This window comes from Vanellus vanellus, assembly GCF_965231255.1.
Source record: "Vanellus vanellus genome assembly, chromosome: 14".
In the NCBI taxonomy this organism is placed as follows: domain Eukaryota; kingdom Metazoa; phylum Chordata; class Aves; order Charadriiformes; family Charadriidae; genus Vanellus; species Vanellus vanellus.
The window spans coordinates 17,877,051-17,904,164 of record NC_138919.1 but is presented as its reverse complement, the minus strand read 5'-3'; the positions used below and the strand labels follow the sequence as shown (position 1 = coordinate 17,904,164).

The 27,114-nt window shown below is 44.1% G+C and overlaps 2 protein-coding genes across 4 annotated transcripts in view; one reads left to right on the top strand and one right to left on the bottom strand.

Annotated features, from left to right (window-relative positions):
- Positions 1-21,696, top strand: part of GPR146 (G protein-coupled receptor 146) — a 55,070-nt gene extending 33,374 nt beyond the window's left edge. Inside the window, exon 3 of the mRNA XM_082490386.1 lies at positions 19,738-21,696. Coding sequence (XP_082346512.1) covers positions 19,782-20,786 — 1,005 coding nt within the window. The 5' untranslated portion in view covers positions 19,738-19,781 and the 3' untranslated portion in view covers positions 20,787-21,696. The remainder of the gene's footprint in view (positions 1-19,737) is intronic.
- The window catches only part of CHLSN (cholesin), a 152,323-nt gene that overhangs the window by 83,425 nt on the left and 41,784 nt on the right, over positions 1-27,114 (bottom strand). The window lies entirely within an intron of this gene.

Below are 27,114 nucleotides of genomic sequence, written 5' to 3'. Positions count from 1 at the left end.
ATCACATTACTGGGTTCCAAATATTTTCCTGGTGTGGAATGTTTGTAAACCATCCTCTTGCACCGCTGCCAAACTCCAGGAACACTCTCCAGGACAGTTTTAGTTCTTAACTAACAAAATACCCCCACATTATTAAGAATTATTACGCAGAAAAGATTTCAGTGAATCTGTCCTAACGTAACGGCTCTCTCCCATTTCCACACAGCGTGTATGTTGTTTATTTTCATTCTTTGAGCACAGGATTTTATGGCCATAATTATCTCATTTTCTCGTAGTACATACAGTCCAATTTTTATTCATTGAGGTCAACATTTTTGTTGCAGTCTTCCTCTGGGTTTTTTCTTCCCTTTAAAATTTGCTATTGACAACAAATACAGTGGATTTATGCTATCAAAATACCTGTTGGGGTAGAGATTTAGTAACAATTGTATTTTCAAATCAACGTAGATCAAAAGTGGCAATAGTGAAATGGACAGCGAGAGGAAATGATGTTTAAACACCATTTCCGTTCTCCATATCCTTTAAAAGAAATAGTTCTTCAACCATGCAACCTCATCTTAAAAGATTTTCATGCGAGAATGTTCACCAAAATCTGGAAGGCTTCAAGAAGTAATGTTCAATCAGGCAGATTTTAGAAACTAGGAGCGCTTCATGGTCCGCTGGCTGTGAAATGCTGCTAGCTACCCACAGCCTTGAGCGCGCAATCTCGTTGCTTTATATCTTTTTTAAAGGGCTGAAGGGTGGGAAGACTACATCCGAGCTTTTATTAAGGAAGACGGTAAGGCCCTGGACTTTTTTCCCGTCTAATACACCTCCTCTCCTGTTTCTCCTGTGCTGCAAAGCGAGCTGTAGTGCCTTCAGCCTGTCCCCTGGTCCTCACGAAACAGAGCCGGAGGGTTAAAGCCCTTCGTCCGTCCCCACCACCTGTGGTCTGCGAAGGGACGAGCTGCTGAAAGCCTGGTGACAGGAAAAGGTCAGGAGCAGAGCATTATATTCTCTATGTTTGGATTAGCCCACAATAGCTAAATAAACTGATTTAATGTCTAATGACATTTTCAAACAATAGCTAACAAAATTATCCAAAGTATGCCGAGACAAAAGACGCACAGAGACGCACCAGAATACGCCTCTTAATACATCCACACCAGCAATGACCTGACAGTGAATTTCAGCAGTTCGGCCATTCAAATTAGAGGCCAAACATAAAGGAGCCCAAGTTAAAAAGCCCTCTGAGGAGAAAAGACACAAATACTCCTGCCCTGCCCATTATTATCACTCCCATTTGCATGCAGCTATCAGGTTTTCTCCTGTGTTTTTAGCAGAGAAGCGTGTTTTTAAAACAGAATCACGGTCTTCTCAAAATAACTAAACAAAAGGCACGCTACCGAAGTTAATCACAAGCTCTGAATACTTTCGGAAAGCTACTCTGAATCAGCCAGGTTAGCAGGTGTGAGGGATTTTCGGTAAAACCACCTGAGGATGCTGAGTCAGGTCAGCAGGGGAAGGAGCTGGGACGGAGCCCGAAATGCCGCTCCTCTCCCGGCCCGTGTCCCACCGACCCGCTGGAGGCTCCCGCTCCTGTCGCGAGGGAGGAAAACCACGTTCCCGAGCAGCGAGAGTTCCCCAAAACGCCCCTGATCAGGGGGCGCCTTCGGGGTCCGGTTTGGTTTGGAGCTCGGGCTGGGAGAGCGCGGCCCCCCGCGCCCCTCGGTGGCCAGCGGCACCAGAGCTGCTGCGCCGGCCGGCCGCCCTGGGGGGCCGCGGGGGGACCCCCAGACCAGAGGGGCTGGGTCCGGAGAGCGAGCGTCTGATTAACGGGGCTGCGGCACCGGTACAATTGCGGTCGCTTTTTTAACGTTTCCCATGGGAGTTCAGTCACAACCTGCAATCTTGTAGCAGATTAAAAACTGACAGGGACCAAACGTTGCGCTCCTATAAAAGGCAGTTCTAAAGGAACTAATCCCACATTGGCAAATAATCCCAAATTGCCTCAGCTGATTTGCTTTTTTTTTGCTTCCATTTTCTTTAAGTAATTACCAAAGCATTTTCAGACGCATTATGACCAAATAAGAACTTGCTGAACACTCACACTATAACAAAATGCAAATAAACAATCCCGAGTGGATCCCATTAATATCACATCTTACACTCGGAACAACAGTATGGAAAAAAAGAAGAAATGGGGACCGGCTGCATTCTGTGCAGTGAATGGGGAGATCTTTGCCCACACCACAATCTCTTTATTGTGCACTGTTGGTGCTCCTCTGAAGGCACCATCATTTCAGCTTGAGATAAAAGTATACTGAGGAATGTTTCTGATAATCCTTTCATATGAATAACCACTCTTTACGGGCCATTTACACATGGGTAGAAAGGGCCCAAATGCACACCCACTAATTCACTAATGCCATAGTGATGCTTCAACAAAACCACTTCGGCTCATAAAAATAATATTCTGGCAACCACGGTCCTAAATAACCGCTTCTACTTTAACCTTGTGATTTGTTTAATCCATCTGAAGCATTAGCTCTACCTAACTCCAAGTTGCTGTACAGAGCACGCCTAAAAGATGAGCCTTTGAAAGCCATTATATTGCTGAACAAAACTGAACAGACCTTAACTAGGTTTTGTCTTATTTACCTTCTATAAGTAAAAAATACGACCAGAATTGTACATCAATTCATGTCAGATGTGTGCCAGAAACATCAGCGTCTCAAACCTGTGGTGACACCATCATTTGAACCACTACAAATCATTCTGTACACAGAAATCTGCGCTGCTCAAATACAACTTTCATATTAAGAGAGTTGCTTCTAATTAGGAACTTTAGGACTGTGTGTTAACTTGATGGAACTACCAGCAATGAGAACTGCATTTGGGGGAGGATGGACAGGGAACTGCCATATTTAATTTGGCGTATTAATCAAGCCAATAGCAACTGTATTCATCTGAAAACTAAGCATGTGAGGAGACCCCCACGGCTTCCGAGGGGGCATCAAGAAAAGTGTGGCCAGCAGGTCGAGGGAGGTTGTCCTCCCCCACTGCTCTGCCCCGGTGAGGCCACATCAGGAGCACTGTGTCCAGTTCTGGGCTCCCCGGGTCAAGAAGGACAGGGAACTGCTGGAGAGGGTCCAGCAAAGGGCTACAGAGATGATGAGGGGACTGGAGCACCTTTCTGATGAGGAGTGGCTGAGGGACGTGGGGCTTTTCAGTCTGGAGAAGAGAAGACTGAGGGGGGATCGTATCAACGCTTATCAATCCTTAACGGGAAGGTGCCGGGGGGATGGGAACAGTCTGTGTTCAGCGGTGCCCAGTGACAGGACAAGAGGGAACGGGCACAAACTTGGCCATAGGCAGTTCCATCTCAACCTGAGGAGGGACTTCTCTCCTGTGCGGGCGGCAGAGCACTGGCACAGCTGCCCAGAGAGGGGGGGGTGTCTCCCCCTCTGGAGCCATTCCAAACCTGCCTGGACGTGTCCTGTGCCACTGCTGGAGGTGCCCCTGCTCTGGCGGGGGGTGGGACTGGGGGAGCTCCAGAGGGCCCTTCCAACCCCGACCAGTCTGGGGTTCTGGGGTTCTGTGATCCCTGCTGCTCAGTGGAGGTAAAGAAAAAGCATACTAGGTTATCGATGTGTCTCATGCTCATTCTGGACTCCAGTCCAGCTGAACTTCTACCACGTGCCCAGAAAAAATATCTGGCTTGTGTTTAAAGGTGTTTTAAGTATGGGCTAATTTTTGTGCCAGGGCAGGGCACGCAAGAGGCCCCACCTTCCCCGAGGCCACCACTTGCTCACTTTGCCACGAGCCAGAGGTAAAAAAAAAAAAACTGGAGTCAAGTCACTGCAGTAAACCTCAAACATCCCTGTTCACCGCTTCACGCCGGCCCCGTGCGGCGGCCGGGCCAGGGCCGAGGCTCAGCACCAAACCCCATGGGTCTGCCCCAGGAGACACCCGGGCAAGTTCTACAAGTGAGGATATGGTTAAAATGTGGACCTTTCTGGTCAAAGCACAACAGTCTCCCTCTGCCCCACGATTACCCTGAGTTACTCCGAAGGATCGGCCCCAAGTGACAATTACACAGAGTAACGGCGGGGGGGGGACGTATCTTTACATTCACAAAAGCCTCAGGGAAGGTGTGCCAGACAAACCCGACCAGGATAACGTAAAAACTGTGAGGTTGTGGGTGCCGCAAACCAAAGGAAGCGATGGAGTGTAAGAGCAAGCGGTCGCCTCTGTAAAACCCAGAGAGCGGCAGACTGGAAGGAGCCACGTTATTGCCCTGCGCTCTCCCTGCAGACCGAAGGACTCTCCCATCTCCCAACCTCTGCATTCTTCCCCTGCAAAAAGCCCGTACAGTAACGTTTATGGGGTCTGCATTTCAAAGGGAAAGCACACTTCACCTTAAACTCCATGCCCAACTGTCACTGATCTTTTATCAAATGTAAATCAACACAGTTTGGGGGTTTTGCTCTGTGTTTCAAAATATAAACCGTACACAACGGCTTAACCAAACAAGTGATAAGCATAAAATATTACAACCCATTAAAAATAAAGGAAAAAGCATAATCCTGGGCTGCCCCACATTGTCTCCTCATAGAAATATTACTTCTGAGATTAAAGAAGTACGTGTTTATTTAACAGTTTGACCAACCCCCAACAATAGAGTATTTAATGGAAAATATTAATGTCGGACCTACAAACAGAGCCACTATGTTATAAAGATTGTAAATAGAGACTCAGGGGTTTTTTTACTTTAATATAAGCAATAAAAGCTTAGCCAAAAGAAACAAAAACCCAGCTGAACTAGGCAAATACTTAGATTGCAAATACTGGCAATCAAAAAACTTTAGAGTCTGTCGTAGAGCCCTGTTGTGAGGTTTTACCTTATAACATATACTGTAAGAATAAAAATAAGCAACTAACAGTATAAAATAAGCAAACACATGCATATTACATAAATTAAAGAAAATACACATGCTGCATACATGCCTAATATGAATGACAAGTTCTTCATTCACTTTAGGGGTCAACTCCTTTTTGGTTGATAAGTAAAAGCATGTATTACACTTCACTGCTTTGGGGAGGAAGGAGAACACATAAATTAATTCTTCATTACAGTTTAAAAAGGCAAATTATTTAAGGACTATTTGTATTCAAGCTAAGTAGACAGAATCATGACATTACATGCTTTTTATTCAAATGGAAAGAATTTACATTTACCTACCATCTCATTAAAGCAAGATGATACGGCAGTAGCATTTTCCTTACATGTTTTTTTTTTTCTTTTAATTAAAATGTTCTTTCTGAAAGCTTAAAATAATTCTGAGGTTTACAGTAAGGTATTTTTTAAAGCATACATCGGCTCTTTTTCAGGTCTAATGTTGGTTACTGTCTAAACTCTCTGGAGGCCAAGTAGATGTTACAGGTTTTTGCTAAATAGCATTGTTTTTCAAAGATGGGGAGGGATACGACTCCGGGCAAACACAGCTGTGATGAGTAGCTCTAAAGAAAATTAAATTTTACTAACATAATATTTTTGCCAGTTTGCCTTATTTAGCCCTGGGTTTATTACTCTGTTAACATGCACAGCTTTGCAGAATAGCTACTCCTACAGTAAAACTTCTTTTCTCGTAGCAAAAAAGCTCTCCCGGTTCGACGCTGCCGCTATTTCTCTCATGTTAGGTACCAACACGGAAGGCTGACCTGTTCTCAGACCACAGCAATGTCCTTTCAGTTTGTCCTTTCCAAAAAAAGCCCCCTAAAAAACCCCCCTTTTGCAGCGGGGAACACGGTGCGCAGAGCGGTCCTTCTGGCAGGATCAGGCGCCCAGTTTTCGCCGCAGCCCCCTGCGCCAACGGGAGCCGCGGCTTAGGGGATTATGTGGGTGTAAGTGCCGGGGCAGTCACATGCACGCACGGAGCCGGTGCCACCACCGAGGGTGATGCGGCAGCCGCTGCGGACGCCTTTTTCTAAGCTCTCCGGTGGTTGACTCCTGCTAGAGGAACGAAACCTTGGCCCTTCTGCTGAGCTCCCTTTGAAAAGGGGCCGACTCGATGGGCAAAATGTTTCTGCCAGGCACTGAGGAACACCAAGGCAGCGCCTACCAGGTGAGGTTTTAAGGAGTTCACCTCTTAGACGGCTTTTGGGTTTTGAGAGCCTAGAAATGATTTACTTTAATGCATATAAACCTTGGATCGGTGTCACGGTGACACACCAGTGTTCAGTTTTTAGGTAACAGGAAAAACGTCGCTGTTCAAATTTGTCATGCTACTACTTTTATCTCGTTGTCCAAAAGAAAGTTCCAGAAGGCTTTTTCTTACGCTTATCAATTTTCATGCTCTTGCGTATTAGGCTGGATTTCTCATGTGCTGTCTCTTTATGTACTGAGTATGTGCTTTTAAGTTTTTTATTGATTGCTCTGAATATATGAGATCTCAATGTTTCTGTATATTAAATCTAGAGGTGTAACAGTATAGCAGAAGTATAGCAGAGGAATTGATCAAAAGTTAATCTAATTAGTCTTTAACCAAGCAAAAAAAAAATCTCAGTCAAAGTGAGATACTTTGAATCTTCTACTCATAGCATAATAATAAAACCCACAGCAAACCATACTGTGAGATATTACTGCAGAGCAGCTAACAGACACAGCAGTAACTAATTAACTAATTAATCACAATTAAGCTGCATTTTCATTTATATTACAAAAGAAGGTAAGCCAAAGGCAAACTTCAAAGCAGCAAAAAATTCCTAACTGCTTTCAGCAGAAGCTTTGAATAAGCAGAATGACTGCTGTCCTTTTCAGCCTCCATAAGCATTTTGAACTCTGCTAATCACCACGATATTTGCAAATCTGTTTTCTACTGCACTTAGCAGAAGCCCGACTTTCCTTTAGGGCTCTGTCAGCTGACCTTTACGTCCTTTTTATATAAATGCTAAAGCAGCATAACAAGGCAGCACCCTATTTCTCATGCCTGCGTCACATCCGTCGTGTCTGTGATGGGCCCCATCATTTAAGGCGAAGCAGCATCCCATGGATTTCAACAGAAGTTGCACTGACTCTCAAATGATGAAAAAAAAAAAAAAAGTTAATCAAATGTCTGGTCAAAATGATTCATGAGAAGGTCTATGGTTTTGATCTGCACCTCAGAATGATTCATTTGAACTGCTGCATGCAGGATCTGAACATCAGATAAGCATTTATCAGGATATTCTGCATATTTTCCACAACAGCTAAAATATGTAATGCTCATTTAAGCGAAGACAGGCTCGTAGGCTCCAGTGACCTCCCTACAAACTGTGGTTTACTGTTGGTATGTGCACCCTGTGTCTGTGTGGGCTATGTAAAAACAGCCATTTATCAATCATTACTAAGAAACAAACTGGCTCAGTGACAAACTAATTACTCCTCAGGATTTCACCCATTAGCACAAGAGGAAGCAGATATATAAAATAAATTTATAATCGAGGCTCTATACAGTTCCTGCAGTAACAAAATCTGCTACAGAAGTCATGCTTTCTTCCTGTGGTTACAAGTTTTTTATAAATGTGTGTACTGATGGAGGGCTGTAAGAAACTTTAAAAAGTCTGTTTAAAAAAAAAAAAACAACACCGAAACAAAACCCAATACAGTAATTGCTGAATGGCATGCAAATTGATACACTGCTGTCAGAATCACAGAGTCATAGAATGGGTTAGGTTGGGAGAGACCTTGAAGATCATCAAGTTCCAATCCGCTTGCCATAGGCAGGGCCACCTCCCCCCAGCCCAGGTTGCCCCAAGCCCCGTCCAACCGGGCCTTGAACACCTCCAGGGATGGGGCAGCCACAGCTTCTCGGGGGACCCTGCGCCAGGGGCTCACCGCCCCCACAGGGAAACATTTCCTCCTAATATCTATTCTAAATCTTCCCTCTTCCAGTTTGAAGCCATTCCCCCTCGTCCTATCACTACACGCCCGAATAAAAAGTCCCTCCCCAGCTCTCCTGTAGGCCCCCTTCAGACACTGGAAGGCCGCAATAAGGTCTTCCCGGAGCCTTCTCTTCTCCAGGCTGACCCCCCCCACCTCTCCCAGCCTGTCCTCCCAGCAGAGGGGCTCCAGCCCTCCCAGCATCTCCGGGGCCTCTGCTGGACTCAGCCCAACAGGCCCATGTCCATCTTGTGCTGTGGGCTCCAGAGCCTGACACAGTACTCCAGGTGGGGTCTCACGAGAGCAGAGTAGAGGGGCAGTAAGCACTAGTAGTTATTTCAGTGTCATGTGTTTGGCTGTAGTCCCAGGAATCTGTACAAATCCTAACCAAGGCTTCCCAAAATGCCAGGGACTGGGCAGCGTGGGCTAACAGGCGGCGAGAGGTGGCAAACTCAAGGTGTAACTTCCCATATTGTTTTGTAGTGGGAGATTTGGTGTAGAGAGTCCTGCTTTACAGAGGTTCCAGAGGCCTTCGCACATTTCTTCCCATAAAATTACCTTTGGTTTTTTGCCCTTGGAACCATCTGCTCAGCCGCATACTGATAGGGGCAGATAAAACAACACCCGTTAGGAATAACCGAGGAAGCATCCCCGTCCCCACACCTGCGGCAGCACGGCCAAGGACTCCACTCACAGCGTCACACAACCGATACCTCTCCAACGCTTCGCAAGCATCCCCGAAACAAAAGCCTTAACGGCCATTACTGCATTTTGGAGTTTGATGGAAGGGTCATTCCATACACACAGGTGCAATGAGGAGCCTATAAGAGATCAAGATCATCGGTAGACAATTTTGATGAATAAGGGGTAAAACCCCCGTCACTGATGAAGCGGGGTGGGGAGCAGCACGTGACAAGCAATAGACGGACAAATCAGACCCCATTCACGTCAGTAAGATGCCTCTTAATTAATTTCAAGCCCCTGATAAATGAAAACTCCCACTCCAGATTTACAGTCTAATAATAGCCACCCTTAGATCAGCATTAATATTGTACTTGGCCTCCTAAAATGTACAAGTAAAATATTTTATTCAGGCATTATAAATGGAATAGTAAGATGCAAACAGTAAATTTGAAACTTCACCCAAAGGGCAGCTATAAAATGGTATTTCCTTCACCAAGCAATAGAAATTAAAAGCTGCAGGAGTGTCAAGAACAAGATGTCTCAGACTTCTGCCGACAATTATCAGAAAGATATCTGTGTATCTCCAACGGATGTGACAAATTTTGAAGTCATTTCAGCCTCACTGCGACCCTGCTGAGGGCCGATTTTCCCCTTCAAACACAAACCAGTTTTATACTCCTCCTCATAAAAGTTATCTGAGAAAGAACTACGTCGATATTTTTGCATTTACTGGAAGCCCGGTCCCCGCAGGCTGAGTCTGTTTCACCCGAGTTCCCTACGCAGTCAACACCGTGTCTTGCTGATAAGTCACCGGGTCAGCTTTCACTGAGGTTTCTAATAGGAAACGGCATTATATTATAGTTTCCAGGAAAACCACCATCTGTGCCTCCTGTCAGTCTTTGCAACTGGCAGCAAAATATATGTGGGGAATGTTTTCATACTGCCAAATTTCGGCAGTGCTCCCCGCCGCAAGTCCTAAGCACGGGTGAAGCTGAGAGGCAGCGGGGTTGAGATAAGAGCTGCCGAGCCGCTGTTCCCGCTCTGCCAACTCATTTACAGAGCGATTCCCGCACCTTTGGCGCACTGTCCCTGGCATAAATTCAGTCTGCGATATCTGGAACAGGGATAATTTGCATTCATTTTGATTGGCAAGAATCTGCCTCCTTTACCGGAGCGATGCTGATTTACGCGGACCAGAAGCACCGTGTTCGGTTGGTCTGCATCCCTCACCTGGAACCGAGCACCTCCAGAGCGCTGGGCATGCAGAGATGTAGCCACTTGCTGTCTGGGCAGAGGGGCAAATGATCTGTTTGCTCCCAGGATCTAAACAAAGAAATTAGCTGAACACAGAAATTCACAATAGCGCTGTCTTGTCGTTTTATATTTTCTCAACTATTAAAAAGGCCTCAGCAGAAAATTTTAAATCCGTCTCCACGATCTAATGATCTTTACACACACAAAAAAAGGAATGTATGTCTTTCATAAATGTTTTTTTCCCCAAATCGGTCTTAACTGACTTGTTGTTTGATAGTTGAAGTGTCTGTAGATACCCAGGGGGAAAACCCCTATAGTTAAACATTGACGATAACCATATAAGAAAGATCCTTTACTGAAATGCCCCCCCTAGTGTATTCAATTCCGTAAGTCAGAAAAAATGAAGCAAAAACTTTCACATTAAAAACAACGGGACAAAGCGTATCTACTACGTAAACGTACCAAGTCCCAGCGACTCTGACCATCAACGTCGTGCCAGTGAGGTGCTTTCTGAAGGTGCGTGTAATCCTCGCTAGATCCACTGAGCTGAAGTACTTTGTATTAGAAGAAACAGCAACTTACATTCAGTTTTAAATTGAATGAAAATATTTGCTACGGTTAATGGGCTTGTGTGTTCTCCAGGAAACTGAAATTGTATGTTTTAATTAAGTCTGTTGGCTTCTGTGGCTCACCAGTTACAAGCACAGTGGAAATTCTGCCACAGGTTAAATTTTTTAAAAGACTTTTTGACTGAACCCGTTAAAAAATTGAACATACAGAGCTACTGTCAACCATCTTGATAATGAATTTCATTTAAGTTCGTTGCCACTTAGTTTTAAAGTAGGATAGCTGCGTCAAAATCAGCTTCCAAGTGCTCTGAAAACACGGGCCAGGAGCCGCAGTAGCACCAACGGGCGTTTCGTGTTCAGCACTCTGACTGGTGCCGTCTACTCTGCTGACGCTCACACACTGTCACTTCTACTCCAATTATTCAACTTTATAAAATCCAGAACTGGAAACGTCTTACGAAGCCTATTTTCTAACACTACACTCATTCTAATTATTCCTGTTATTTAATACGCCAGAAGTTAATGGGAAGTGAATACGAATACTAGGAAAATTACAGGTTTGTTTTGCGTATAACTCGTTTTTTTTAAGAAAAGCATTACCTAGTGGGTATTTGGGCATCTCTAAATTGTGTCTCATTTCAGAAAGCCGGGCAGCTAAGGCCTGTAGACAAATATGGGTAACCGCAGCGTAAATTCATGCTGCTTGACAGAATACTCTATCTTTAGAACTGCACAAAACTAAGATATTTCACTTTTTGCACTAATGAAATCTTAAGCCGCAACACATCTATGATGTATTAAAAGCTGCGCTGTTCGCTCTGAGGTTAATCCTTTCTCACTCCACGTCAATGTTATAAACAGAAAAGAAATGTCAGGTTTTCCATCGAGAGGCGCTTTCGGAATGCAGTGATAAAGCTGAGTCAGGAAGAGGTGGAGCAGGAGACCAGTCACACTCACCCGATACTGGGAGAAGTTAACAAAACACGGTGGAGTTCCCAGCGCTAACCCGCACAGAGCCCGGGCGCTGCTCCTGCGCGGCTGCGAGGGGGGCACAGCCGCCCCAGCCCACCTCCCGCGGGGGCTCCACGGCAAAGAAATCAACGGCGTAAAAAAAAAAAAAGAGGATTTATCCGGAGTGGCAGATGTGCCTGGCAGATAGCATCTGTGCCTGAACATGGAACTCCTTCCACACAAATCTTTAGGGGCCTTAATGCCCGACCATCTCCTCTCCACAGAGGTTGCGGCAATGTCATTTGTCCCTTCACCCCCGTCGTACCTGGTTATGACAACCTTCCAGACCACTGCCACACTGCCGCTCCCTAACAGATAGAACCGTCTCTTAAAAACACCCTTTGGCGGTTTTTTATTACGGTTTCCAGAGTAGTTGATCTTTTTGTCTCACTTTATTGGAGTATATTATCTGTTCTCCTAAGCCTTAAGCTGCTTAAAAATTGGGGGGGGGGGGGGGGGGGGGAGAAAAGCATACCAATGCAGTTATCCGTTTCTGATGGGTACACACGTTGTTCTGAGCAGTCTTCTATGAACTCTGAGGACAGCAGAAAGTCCTTCAGTTCTAACCTAATGTGCAGAAAAACAGTGAAAAACAGTTGCCGTAACCAAAAATCAAGTTTTTGTCTCTTCCTTGCAAACCAAAGGAGCATCTGAACTCCTTTGTTGATGTTTACTGATCTGTGAGAGCAGTTCACAGGGACTTACTTCTGACGTGGCCTTACACGAACTCGGATTCCCAAAGAGATGAACAACCTCAATAGAAACAGAGCGTGCAGCTGACATGGTTAAAAGCTTTATATTATATGGAATTATATGTGTGTGTATACATATTATTATTACATATAATATATATTAATATATAATAATAAAAATTAATATTATTATAATAATGATGATTATGATGATGCAAACAAAAGGTTAAAACAGAAGAAAAAGCATCTCTTTAGTAGGTTGCCAAGAGGCCAGGGGCAGTAAGCAGATTAGCATGGCAGAAGGGGGATCTGAATGACCAGGTATGGTCAGACGCAGATGATTTCCCACAAAGCCTCACAGAATGGAAAAATAAACAAGTGACAGCGGGTGACAACATCAGTAGAACAATAAAAAAGGTCACCTAGCAAGTGAGAGAGGGGCCCACGGGAAGGAGCTGAGTTTTGAAGTGCTCTGAAGACAACATATGTTCAGAATTTCTGGAAAAGCTGCGAGTGAGTAATCTCAAAGGACGACCAAAGCAAAACGCAGAGACTGACTTCAGAAGCATAAGTATCTCTGCCCTCAGTTCCACGTGTGGCAGAAATACACCCTGATAGTTTTTGAGAATACAGTTTTTATTGTTGACTCAACGTGCCTTGAGAACATCCTGAGCTGTCCTGCGGGAAAGTAACAGAGAAGTAAGAAGTGAAAGAGTATCGTACTCGGAAACCCCGTGATAAGTCTGATATGACACCGTCTATGTGTCATATGAGCAAACGATGATGGGAAGTGCAGCATTAGCTGTAATGGAGTCATCAGGGAGAGATAAAGACGAAAATAAGGGCCAGGCAGATGTGAAAAACAAGGTTTTTTAAAAAAACAGGAGGAACCGTACATAAGCATTTATGTCTGGACAGAAGGAATGCTTAAGGAATAACACTGGACCAAGCGGGGGCAATACGCTGTAACACTGGAAACGGGCTCAGAGCACTCAAAATGCGCAGAATCGAGCAGGAGTAGGCAACAGTCGGGCGGCGTGAGCCAAAGGTCTTTTTTTAAATCTTTTTAATTATTGTTATGCTGCTACTCAAGCAAGTTCCTACCGCAAAGGGAAAGGGTTTAGCACAGCAAAACCCGAGCCTAAGGAGGAGGTGGGATGAGCGGGAGCAGGAGGGCCGGCAGGCGGCTCCCCCCGTGAGCAGTTCAGCTCCCTGCGCCCTCCCGCAGCAGCGGGGACAGACGGAGCCGCCATGGGAAGGAAAACCACCCCTCTTCCAACCCACCCACTCCTTAACCATCCAAGAGGGGGTTATATTCAATGCTGCTTTACACATCAGTTACTCCCGTAATTCGGTCGTGGCTCCTTTCGCGTTACACTGCGCTGGATTAACTACATTATAAAATGGAACCGATATAAATTCTAAACGTACCACCTGTCAAACTGGTCAATGATTGCGCCACAAAGACATAAATGATAGGGTTGCAAGGGGCCTGTTTTTCAGCCCAGCACCCAGGATCAAGCAGGATTTTCTTCTCCACTAATGTTAAAAGCATTTTATCTGAGCTGTATCATTATATTATAAACAGCAGCAACTCAGCAACTGCGTAAGGGAAGTACATTCTGAAACCTCCCTGCCTGCACTGCTGCATTTTTCCCCCCCTCACACCTAACCTGGGCAATCTAGTTTTACTTTTCTGTGTATGCAGCCAACAAGTCTTCTGTTAATCCCTACGGTGTGTATATAAACTAGTAAGCCTGAAAAAATGTCACGTTACCCGGACTGCGAGGTAGCAGCAGTGTGACACTTGATTCTCTCACACTTGGCAGTTCAGAGTGGGTTCCCCTTCAGGCACAGCGACTTGCAGGTATGCTATTTTCCAGAAATACCAATCAACCATCATTTAAAGCTTTAAGAATTAATCCATAAGGAATATTTCACATGACACTTTCATAAAGCGCCTCTCAGACCCCGATGAGCAGCTGGCAATCTACCGCGTCCTGGTTGATGCATATATACGCAACACTTCTGGCCGAGCTCTTCAGTTTTCTCAGTCTTGATGTGGAGCAAACCTGTGCGGTCCAACCTTCCTCGGCACAGCGCTCAGCCTTCCTCATGCCAACCTCATGCAGTTCAACAAGGCCAAGGGCAAGGTCCTACATCTGGGTCGGGGCAATCCCAAGCACAACTCCAGGCTGGGGGGGAATGGCTGGAGAGCAGCCCTGAGGAGAAGGCCCTGGGGGCGCTGATTGACGAGAAGCTCAGCATGAGCCAGCAGTGTGCGATGGCAGCCCAGAAGGCCAACCGTATCCTGGGCTGCATCAGAAGAAGTGTGGCCAGCAGGTCAAAGGAGGGGATTCTGCCCCTCTACTCCACTCTGGTGAGACCCCACCTGGAGTACTGCCTCCAGCTCTGGAGTCCTCAACATAAGAAGGACACGGACCTGCTGGAGCCTGTCCAGAGGAGAGCCGCGAGGATGATCTGAGGGCTGGAGCACCTCTCCTCTGAGGAGAGGCTGAAAGAGTTGGGGCTGTTCAGCCTGGAGAAGAGAAGGCTCCAGGGAGATCTTATTGTGGCCTTCCAGTCCCTAAAGGGGCTCCAGGAGAGCTGGGGAGGGACTCTTTACAAGGGCATGTGGTGATAGGATGAACAGGAATGGCTTTAAACTGGAAGAGGGGAGATTTAGATGAGATATTAGGAAGAAATTCTCCCCTGTGCGGGCGGTGAGCCCCTGGCGCAGGGTGCCCCGAGGAGCTGTGGCTGCCCCATCCCTGGAGGTGTTCAAGGCCCGGTTGGACGGGGATTGGGGCAACCTGGGCTGGGGGGAGGTGGCCCTGCCCAGGGCAGGGGGTGGCACTGGGTGGGCTTCAAGGTCCCTTCCAACCCAAACCATTCTATGATTCTATGATTGTCTCTAGAGATTACGAGATCCCATGGGAACTGTAGGAGACCCGATGAAGGCAGGAGTCTTAGGCCTTCTGGAGACTCACCTCGTTGGCAGCAGCTTTATTAGCTACGTATGGTTTATAATGATATTACAGCTTGTGAAAACACATATCGAGAGGTTAGATAATCCAGATAAGAGCTACTTCACATACAGGCGAGTAGATAAATCATTTGTTGTCTAAACAAAAAAAAATCTGCAGAGCGAGAGATAGTGCTACAGCTGGATAAAGGTTTGGGGTTTTTTAAGTCAAATAAAATAATCAGAGCACAGAATGGTCGTGCTCGAAACTGTTAACCAGCCGGCTCTGCAGCTCAGTGCTGCACTGTGAATGAAAACGTCTGCAAAATACCTGACTGCAGCTATGGACTCTGTAATACAACTCCGCTGCACTTCCTATTTTCTCATTAATTAAAGTTCATTTTATGCACCTTTTCTAAAATGGTCTTTACCACCAAGTGGTCTTAACTTGTCGTGCTGTAAGAAGTTTTTCTTAAGTGCTTCATGCAAATTTTTATCTAAACAAATCCACCTTCAACTTTTATGACGTATAAAGAAATTGGCTTTCGGCCGAGTATCAGAACCCTAAAAGTACTTCTACTCCAACACCTTTCCTACTTTGCTGTTTCCCCAGTGAATTTAGGATGACTAACATCTCTCTAAAGTTCTGGGGCAGCAAAAACTTGATGCCACACTTTGCAACACACCGTTATCCATCGCACATACGCAATTCTGTCCGTGGACTATGTATGAAAACAGGAACGTAGGATTTTTCTGCCATTTGGCAGAAATGCAGTGTTTTTACAGTATTCACAATGAATAATTAAATACAAACCAAGCAGCACAGACCTTGCCTAAAAAAGCCAAACTGCAGTCAGATAGAGTAACTCAACATGCTTAATTTTTAATTAAGGGATTTTTCATTAGTGTTTATTTGCCACGGAGTAACACCTCAGAGTCTCTAAACATAAGAGAAATATTTTGAAAAAGTAAAGCAGCTCTCAGTTTTGGCTGACAGTTAAAAACACACTTTGAAGGTAATAACTTTATTATTCTGAGGAGTTTCCATATAAACAGCAGAACGCCCCCAGTACAAAATTCAGTAAGGGATAAATTATCAACCTGCAGTTCAAGAAATGATCCATTTTAAAGGCGTAGAGAATATACACAATCACATCCGTCAGTTGCGAGTGACATGCAGATACTCTGAGAACAACCGTCTTTTCAACTTTTCAAAAAAGGAAACAGAACAGGATCCGTAACACCATTACAAAACGAGGCTCACGTCGTAACGCCTTTTCACGACAACAAAAATAATCTCCAAATTCTCAGTAAACGCTCCAAACCTTTTCTTTCTGGCTTGCATTACACACTGGCTCACCTTCGCGAGCGGCACGAGCACCTGCGCGCTTCCTAGCGCAGCAAGTTTGAAATGCTGATTGTTTAGGACGTATGGCCTATAAAAGTGAAACCTCAGAGCTACATATCCTCACCCCGGGTTAAAAATAAACCCCACGCTCTCGAAGGCGAGCAGTTGATCGCGCGTGCGGGGAATGGAACAGCCTCCCCGGTGTCCCCGGAGAACCCCGGCGCAGATGACAATACCATAACAAACCCGCGTGCTCCGGCAGCCCGTGTATTTTTAAGTAGTAAATCTGAAACCCGGAGACTAAACGGAGCTGGCTCCAGCAGCTCGCTCCCCTCCAGCGCAGCCTCTCGCTTCTCCAAACCGGCTGTAAACAGGCAAGGGAGGAGCCGGCCGCCTGCCAAGCCGGGCAGAAACTTGGGACGCGCTCACCGCGGAAAAACAAGTGCCGAGCAGCACGCTGCCCGGGCGGCGCGAGAGGCGAGCACCATGTTCTCCGGGAGAAACGAGCCAGGGCTTTGCAGCCGCCTTGGCGCCCGGGAAAAGCTGCTCATCCAAGGCGTGCGGGTCCGGCGGCACCGGGGAATGTAAAACCTGAAGCGAAGGTAGGGAGAGCTCGGCAGCGCGGCCGGGCCGTGGGAAAGGCGGGCTGGGAGCGAGCGGCGGCCGGCAGGACGCGCGTCCCCGTCTGCGTTTTTTAAGTTCTGACTTTGATTTTCAAGGTGATAAAAGCGTAGGAGCAGCCAAGAGCGGGGGAAGCGTTCGGGAGGGCTGCCAGGGCAGGGTAAACAAGGACTGCAGCCTTCCCTTTCGCCGCGCAGCCAACCCGGGGCTGCGAAACGCCTTGTGAGCGCAGAGGGGGTTAGTTCAGATCGATGGGTTCAAACTGCTGCGTCCGGAGCGCCGTAAGGACGTACCCAGACACGGGCTGTGAAGACAAAACTGCCTTTAAAATGACAAAAGACAGAGCCGGGTAAGAAATGCCGAGCTGGGCCTGTAACAGCCCAGCAAATAGGGTCAGTGCCTCCGCAGGTAAGTGACAATTAAAAACGGGAGATTTCTACGTTAGCGGCAAAAGGACCTCATCTGGTAGTTTAGAAGTCATCAGGAAAATTTCTTCAGAAAATATTCTTATTTTGGATTTTATTTTTGCTCATTACGGAGGTAAGGTTTGGAATTTGCTAAGGCTACTACTTAACACAACGCGTTGCCTACTGTTTCGATCATCAAAACAGAATTGCCTTATTTATCTGCATTTAGCGGACGCAAAGAAAAAAGGGGTAATTAGTAAAAATACTTGTGAAACCAGACATCCCCCTGCTCTATAAAACGTAAAGCGCGGTAGCAAAGACTGCTGATCTTCTGAGACAATATAGAGGCAAGTATTCTGTGGCTGATGTAATTCAGCCTGGAGTAATCAAAGGTACGTGCTTAAGGATAAACCTCCATAATGGAATTACATGATTGTATCCGTGCCTGTGCTTACTCACCCTTGCACTCGCTGTAATGCGTGTATTTGCAATATCTAGTTCCAGTCTGCTGCTCTGGTTCAATCAAGTCATAACAGTTCAATGAGATGTAATTTCGGTTGCCTTCAACTGTGCCAAACAGCTTTTCTTTAAAAAAAAAAAAAAAAAAAAAAGAAAGAAAGAAAAACTTTCTTGAAAACTTTAAACACCAGATGCTTCCTGAGAATAAATCAGGTTGTTTTCAGTGCTCAAAAATAGTATGAAGATTGAAAGATACCATAAAGATACCATACTTTCTGCATGTGCAATACTACAGCTAAAGAAGCGATTTGAGAAAACAAAATAGTAAACTTTTTCCCCAAAGGGGAAAGCAAGCTTTGCAAAGGGCAGACCTGCATCTCGTGCGACTGCCCCAGCAGTCACTCATCTGAGGAAATCCACCGTGTGACAGCGGAATAAAAATTCATTTGCCCTGATTAAAATCCCTGTATTTTTAGCCTGTTATCTGGCACACAAAACAACTGCAATGGGAAATAAAAAATGGAAGTTGACACGATTCTGGAAGAAGCTCTGTACTGTGGGTGAAGGGCCAAAGGATCAGCGCTGGAGAGGTGCAACCATGTCCCTCCATACGCTTACAAACCCCGCACCGTATAATTTAGCCATACGGTTCACGGAGTCCAGCAGGTTGCCTGGTAGCATTCATTTCAATTGCACAATGTTTATTGTGGGGTGGATTAAACCCTGTTCCCTCTCTGGAAGGAATGCCGGCATGTGTACGGACGCTTTCCTATACGTGCTAGCAGGGACGCCCACAAAACCAGGCTGAATCTCCCGGTGTCAGCGCGCACGCGCCGTGGGAAATCACCCGCTGCCTAAAGTCTGCGCTGGCCGGGCACTGGGCTGGCAGGAATAACGACCGTGCTCGTTAGGCCGCCGATGTTCTGAGGTGTACTTTAGAGATTAGTGCTTATTTCTGCATGTTGGAGAGAGAGTTTTCATGGCTGCTTTGAAGTTGACTGCTTTCGGTTAAAATGTTCTCTCCTTACTGACGATAAAGCAAAGATAGCTGGACAACGAGTACTGATACTAGCGTACCTTTTAAAGAATTCAAGCTATTTTGAGAGGAAATGATAGCTAATTCTTGCCTTTTTGGAAAGTCAGGCTGCCCTGATATTAGGTTCCCTAGACTACAGAGGTCCATTGTTTTTTCAGAACTAAATGGTTATAGGTTGGAAGTCTGAATACAAACTGACCTATAAAAAAAAAAATACCCTTCACCTCATTTCCCAGCTTCCTCTAGTCTTTGTCAGTTTTATCAGGGATCCAGTGTACAGCCACCGTACTGCCTCAGATGTGCCCCCTAAGAAACTATCTTCTCAAGGCAGAGCTTCTCTAATGCCTTAGAGACCTCTATTTTTCATCTTATTACTACGATTTGTGCTCCAGCTTACAGCCTTCAATTCTTCAGCAACTACCCTCGTATATTATTAGCTATATAAAAGGTACCATTTAGTACTTTTAAAAAAATTCATACGAATTTTCATGTATATTACATCAGTACTTAAAGATATAAGTTCATGATTTACTTCTGTTGCGTCCTGTATCAACTCATTTGCCACTAATTTCATTTACATTAAAACTTCAGAACGTTTACTAGACTCATGAAATTTCGAATCACAGATGACTTTCTTCTAGACTAAGAAGATCAAAAGGCATTTGTCACTGACAAACTGATCGGTTCTGTGAAGCGTCTAATGTCTATCTTTAAAATGTTTTCTTCATACTGCATTGCATTTCACTTACAATATTTCAACAATACTTTCACTATTTCTGTCTCTACAGAACAGCTGGTAACCAGCAGAGGAGATACAAAAGCTAAAATCACTATGTGGAGCTGTGAAACCTTAAACAACAGCACGGAGAACAGCGAGGAGCAGCATCTCTGCCATGACTTCCACCTCGTGCTTTCCGTCTTTTCCCTGCTCTACCTCATTCTATGCTTCCCGGTCGGCCTGTGTTACAACGGCTTGCTGGTCCTAGTTAATCTCTATAACAAAGCTACTATGACTATGCCAGATGTTTACTTTGTCAACATTGCCATTGCTGGTCTCATCATCAACGCTCTGGCACCGATGTACCTTCTAGGTCTCGCCAACACAAAATGGGCCATCTGGAATTCTAACAACGAAGTTTATATTACTTTACTTATTTTATTCAACGTCTCGTCTTTGGTTTCCATGTACTCTACTACGTTACTCAGTCTGGACTACTACATTGAACGTGCTCTACCTAGAACTTACATGTCAAGTGTCTACAACACCAAACACGTTTGTGGATTCATATGGGGCGGTGCCATGCTTACGAGTTTTTCATCTCTCCTGTTCTACGTCTGCAATCACGTCTCCACGAAAATAATTGAATGTTCCAAGATGCAGAACAAAGAAGCAGCAGATGCCATTATGGTCTTTATTGGGTACGTCGTACCGGCTGTCGCTGTACTGTATGCACTTATATTGATCTTGCGAATACGCAAAGAGGCTACACCACTGGATCAAGACACTGGACGATTAGATCCGTCGGTGCACAGGCTTTTGATCGCCACGGTCTGTACGCAGTTCACGTTATGGACACCCTATTACGTGATTCTCTTGGTAAGCACATTTACTAACGCACAAGGACGAATTGCAGATGAAAATTACAGTCGAATATTGCATTTTACCAAGATTTTGTCAAAATTCTTGGCTTTCTCAAGCAGCTTTGTAATGCCTCTGCTCTACAGATACATCAACAAAAACTTTCCCAACAAATTACGACGTTTGCTTAAAAAGATCCACTGTGGGAATCAAGGGTGTTCTCACGAACGCACAGTAGTACAGCAAGTGATGACGTAGGTATGGAACCCCCTCTGGTGCTCTGTCCCTGCAGCACTTCGCCTACCAGAGCTGGGAGCGCTGGGTACTGCTGCGTCGGCACTCGGAGGCATTACTGCGAGTCCCGACCAAGAGGCTCCTTCCAGAGCTTTCCACTGCAGTTAAATGAAACAGTCTTAATTTTCCAATAGTTGTTTGCTGAAATCTCCTGAGACTCTGACCTACGTGCTCTAAGACCTGTGACATCGAATACTTTCAGTGCACTGAATTGGTTTTAAAGCCTAAACTCTGTCTTCATCATTCTAATAGTTCTGTCTGCAGAAATCACTAAGCATTTATTGAAGTCTTGGCTGAAGACACAGCACCTTGTATCTTGTATAGAAAAAGGTATTACCTTATTTTCTGTACAAAGAAGTAACAGTGCTATCCTTGATGAAGTAAATAGTATTTTTCAATGAAGACGATATAGATGATCTTTACTAGAGATCATATTATCCAATTATACACGTCCGAGTAGTAGATGTTAATTATAAATTAAATTATTTAATTTCTTTCTCCATCACTGAATTCCCTCTCAAAGAAGCCTAATTTACCATTTTCCGAAATTATTTTCTCGCACAAACTAACCTAAGTTTTAATGTTTATGGTAAATTGATTTTCTTTTCTAGATATAACAATTAACAAAAATGTGTTTTATTTTTCCAGTGCTTTGTTTGCATTCTAAAACATTTCAAGAATTCAGAAATATTTATTAACTAATTCTAAGGGAACTGAGAGATGTTTGTTCCGCATATTAAAATGAAGGACACAGTGGTTTACAAAGTTAAATCAAAATTTAACTAGTAAAGAATGTCTGGCTAAGTGTTATGGTCCACATATGTTCATGTAACAAGAGTAATTATCTTAAAAATAAATATGTTTGTGATTAACATTTTGTATTTTCAAGAGATATGTTTGCAACAAATAAAGTGAAGTCTCTCTAATCTAGGGCATCACTGGAGATTTGGAAACCGTACAAAATCCTTCAATACATACAAGATCTTAAAATGGGAATAACGTATAGGAATCCCAGTCAGCATCAGCTTTTTGCTGACCTCTCCGAAATGGAGTGTCTCCCAATGTCATTCATGAGTACACAATAAAGGTACGGTTGTTTCACAGTGGCGATGAAGAAATCCAGTCCAGATTGCCGCATTTTATTGAGTATATGAAATACATAAGAAACACAAACATGCTGCAGGAAGCAAATTAAGTGTTACCCATAACAGCAAACTGCGAAACACCGACCCCAGAACCCCTTGTCCTGGCTGCTGTTGCGTTAGTCATGACCGAGGGGTAGCCGCTGGACTGACGCTCTCCCGCGGCTTCGGGGGCACCAGACATCTGTGTCACTCACCCCGCAACACGGCACAATCGGTTCGTTGCTTTACCTGTCACAGCACATCTCAAATTCCACCATTTTATTAAAAAAAAACGTGCCTTTCCAAGCCTCTGGTATAGAAAAAACATGGAGCAAAACCAGAATTGAACCTTATTCATCGCTTACAGCACACTCATATGAGAACTGCTCCTAATTTGTCAGCATAGGGACATACTTAAGTTGTAAGTGGGCAGCAGGTGAGGAACTGCCGTTTTGGATCTTTTCCCTTCTCTTCATCGTTATTCAAGTAATTTCATCTCAGAGCCATCTTCGCTTATCTTCTTCATATACAAGCGCCTCTACGTTACCAACATCCTGGTGGAAGACTCTCCATTAATCTTTACTTTTTTAACAGCTTCTCATATTTTATTGAATTTCTTTTAACCATTAAGACCTATACAGTAAATCATCTATTTCTATGGCCTTTTCTCCACCCGAAAACCATCCAGCACGACTCCATCAATTTACTTCATAGTTTTAGCCTGTTGATGAAAACCACGTTAAGGAATGATGCCTTTCTTTACCCTTGTGGCTGATTCACACACGGATTTATACTGCTCTATGCTGACACGATACTGGCTGCTTTGGTACACCATTGGGTTGGGTGGGTGGGTTTTTTCCCCTTAACTTGAGAGGTTTTCTATGAATTTCTACACATCCTGAGCATCCAAGCTGACTTCCACACAGAAGCTTTCTCTACAACTGTCAACCAAATAGGCTCCTCTTCTTCCCATCTGAGGCAAATCAGGTTTCCTAACGCACCGCGTTAAATCTCTCATGTATAATCTGTTAAAGAAATCCCATCCCATTATGCAGGAAAAATTCCAGCAGGCAGGAACTGGCTTATCTGGTGTGAATAGAGGCTTCCAGACCTGGGACGCTGCCAGGACGGTGTGGCAGCATTAAGTGCAATTTAAACTTCCACGTTGCATCCGTACCTCTGTTTCCCCCTTCTCCTAAGGGCTCTTACTTTCTGCCTCTAACAGGACTGTCGCGTTTATTTCGGTTCCTTTCTCTCCGTGTTAAATTCCCGGTTTCAGATCATGGCTCTTTTATCATTTCTCTTTTTCTCTTGTCTTTTTCAGTTCTCTGTGCTACTTAATTAATTTTCCTTTTGCTCCTCTGTTTCCATCCGAGCTTGGTCTTGTACACTCGGTGCTGTTCACCCCTCACGGTTACATCATTAGACTGACTCCTTTACAATGACCTGGATCTTATTCAATGATTTGACATTACAACTGGATTTCTGTAGTAAAATAGAAGCTGCTATTTAAGAGATGGAGAACAAAGAAGGTTTTATATAATTTACCCTCAATTTAGATTTTTTTCCCCTAATCTCTTTTATTGCAGCAGAGTTAAGTATGTTTGTGTGTATTCTCGATAATATACTAAATGAGATGGCAATCACAGAGACAAAGAACTTTCATAATTTCATGAATAAGACTGATATCTGCTCAACTTTTAAGAGTTAATTTGATATATAGTTGCCTCAAAGAAACTGTGCCACAGGGCTGCCTCACTGCTGTTCTCTTAAGGAAATTCTGAACTTAATTGCAGCACCCTCACGCGGTATCTCTTAAAGAACAGGATCCCAAGAGTGAGAACTTTGCATTATTTATTTTTTTTTTTTAAAAAGTGGATGAGCAAGTGCAGTAAAATACTTAAGGAAATACATGTTATCATAAATCTGGACAAACCTTTAATATACAAAGTTCTCAAGAATGGGGCCTTTCCATTTCACATACCTGAAGGCTTCCGATGACTGTAAATAGGGGCTTATCTATTTCACATTTAAATAACTATGAATAAAATACTGTATATATGCAAGATAAAAATCAGCCTGCTGATGTAAAAAGAATTTGCAAAGAATTTATTAAATTATTTCTCCAAGTGTATCATTTAAATGTAAACCTCGGAACAGTCAAATGTACTGTAAGCTTCTGTATGTATATACTGTATACTAGAAAGTAAGCGCTAATTAAGTGCCATTATTAACAGTGTTATTTTCTCACAAAATTAAATTAATATTTGAGTTGATCTATGGCTTATAGCCCTCTTGCTGAACGGCCAATTAAGTCAAATCAATGAACTAACAAAAACGTTGCTCTTTGCTCCTGCTTAAATTATTAACATAGCGAGCTCAAGACAGGTCCTCGTTGACTAACCCAGTAGAGAGGTCCCCGCTTCAAAAGTTTTCATTTGAGAATCAAATTGAGTTGATCTCTGAAGACATAATTTCAGTTAATGAAGGAAAGTGATCCACCCCTAGGAAATTTCTGGTTCTACTAACTCAAAAGAGATATGGCCTTCAATATTATGTCAAAATACTATAGAAATGGAGTTGCTGCAAAGCTTCACAAAGGAACTATTGACTCGTAAATTCTCAATAAAGTGTATCTGGTCAGTAAGATGTGTGATGTGTGATTTTTTTTTCGTTCTTGATAAAAACCTATTGTAGACAGGGTTAAACTGCTTCACTGAATCATAACATAACAAACTGTGTGACTTGGACATTAAATCAGACATGTTAAATGATCAGACCATCATTTCCAGGCCATCATTTTGACATCATTAAATTCTCATCATTCATCAGCATGAAGTTAGCTGGGAATGAAAGCAAAAAGGCACTCGCGCACCCCCAACTCATTTCAGCATAAAGAATCCTGCAACTAACAGGAGAGAGAGACACGGCACCGCAGAAATCCAAGGTGGTGATGGATGCCTACAGCCACCGCGTCCCTCTCACTTCCTCTCCTTTGTGCTGCCACAAATGAGATCTCCGAAATCAGCTCCCTGCAGAACTTCTCTTGGTTCCCAGAACAACATCATATAATAACCCATACCTTTGGCATCCCGAAGAAAACATAGCTTTAAGAATATAACATACCTGATAATACATTTATTGCAGTAACCACTGCATATGACCAGATCACCACTCGCTATGGATGACTTAGTGTACCCCCACATATATGAAAATATTTTCCTGGCTATACTTTCAAAATTAGTAATTTGTTCCCTTTAAAGTTTCTGTAAAGTGTAGGAAGATAGCAAGCAAAAGCAAACTCTATTTAAAATGGTTATGGATGAATTCCACGAAGAAAAAAAAAAAAACCAAACTTAGTCCAAGGCACTTCTGAGTGTTAAGTATCACCGAGAATTAAATTAAAATGTCAACAGTGAAAATGGAAGTTGCAATATTTTATCATTTAGTCAAAGCCTACTAGCTGACAAGATGCCCTTGCCTCCATATAATGGTTTAAAGAGTATTTTCCGTTACTCTAACTGGAGAACCAGCATCTCTAAACAGAGTAGTGATATTCTGATGCTTCGTTCCTCAGAGCTTTAGGACATAACCATCATATATAAAAAGACTATGCTTCTCATCGGGAATAGTAAAACTTTTATACGCCATAGCCTTGAAGGATCTCAACTGCTAGTTAATAAGCAGCAAGCTAACAAGCCTACGGGTTTGCAAAGGGTGAATTACTACATAAATGCAAGTAAAAAGAGCTGATGAGGTACAACCAAGCCAAGAGCTTTGCAGCAGTACGAACCAGCCCGACGCGGCATCGGAATCTGCCCTCTTCCGTCAACACAAAGAGATTTCACCGACGACGACCACATTTTGCAGCAGTTGCAGAAAATATGCATTTAACTCATATAATCGGAAAACAGGCCCCAAGGTTGCCAAGAAACCATGACACCACCACCAGAAACCTCAAAGGGAAGTAACACCTTGTTTTTGTTTTTTTTTAACCAAGAGTCAAGTAAATTGGTTTTTGTGCTATGGAGAAGTATGTAGCTAAACCGCTCTTCACCGTTGCTCATTAGCAATGAAGGCAGTGCAGCGCTCGGGCTGGAGCCCTTCTCGAGAGCTCTCCCGCGGCGGCGCAGGGCTGGGGAGAGCCGAGCAGGGCAGAGCCCAGCCGAGTGATGCTCTGGCGCCTGCGGTGAGCCGGGGACCTGGGGAAGCACCGGCTTCTGCCAAAGCTTCTGCAGCTGTAAAGTGCTCAATGCACTGATGAATCCGAAACATATGCTCTTAAGATTAATTTTTGCAGTTTCTCGGTAAGTGAAACCTCGTGTATGTCTTCCGTGTATACACGGAAACACTTCTTTACGGTGAGGGTGACAGAGCACCGGCACAGGCTGCCCAGGGAGGTTGTGGAGTCCCCTTCCCCGGAGATTTTCAAGACCCGCCTGGATGCAGTCCTGAGTGATGTGCTCTGGGCAATCCTGCTTTAGCAGGGGAGTGGGGCTGGATGGTCTCTAGAGGTCCCTTCCAACTCTGATAATTCTGTGATTCTGTGATTCCCTATCTCATGCAACACTTTTTGGGTGTGAAAGCCATCTAAACCGACAGACCCAGCTGTGCCGGCTGCTGCAGCAACATATCTGAAGTGTGAAATGTTTCCTCTGATGTATTTCCTTGAGCTTTCCACTATATATCAAAACACTTTGACCTATGCTGAATACATTCTTCTCCCATCAGCAGAGAAGAGGACTTCTTACCTACTTTGTCATTCCACTTTCTTCCCACGAAGTCCCTTACCTTGGAAGTCCCTGTGATTCCCTTATATTCCTTCCTTCTAAAAGAACTGGCACTTTTTAATTACATTCACAAGAATGGTCAAAATTATTCACAGTCTACAGCAGACAAAGTTCTTGTATTATTACAAATCCTGACAGTAAGAGATTTTTAAAACACCAGATTCTTATCAGAGTATTGTTGAATTAAATACACAAATATACTTAAAAAAATACTTCCTACCAAAAGTTCTTTAAAACAAACTAAATTATAACCAGAAAGAGAATCCATTTTACCTAGTGTAAAACTACTTGGTGATGCATTAAATGAAAAGATAAATAAGCAGCCGCATAAATACTCCCAACTCAGAGACCTGGAGAGCGGACTAATAAGAAAAGAGA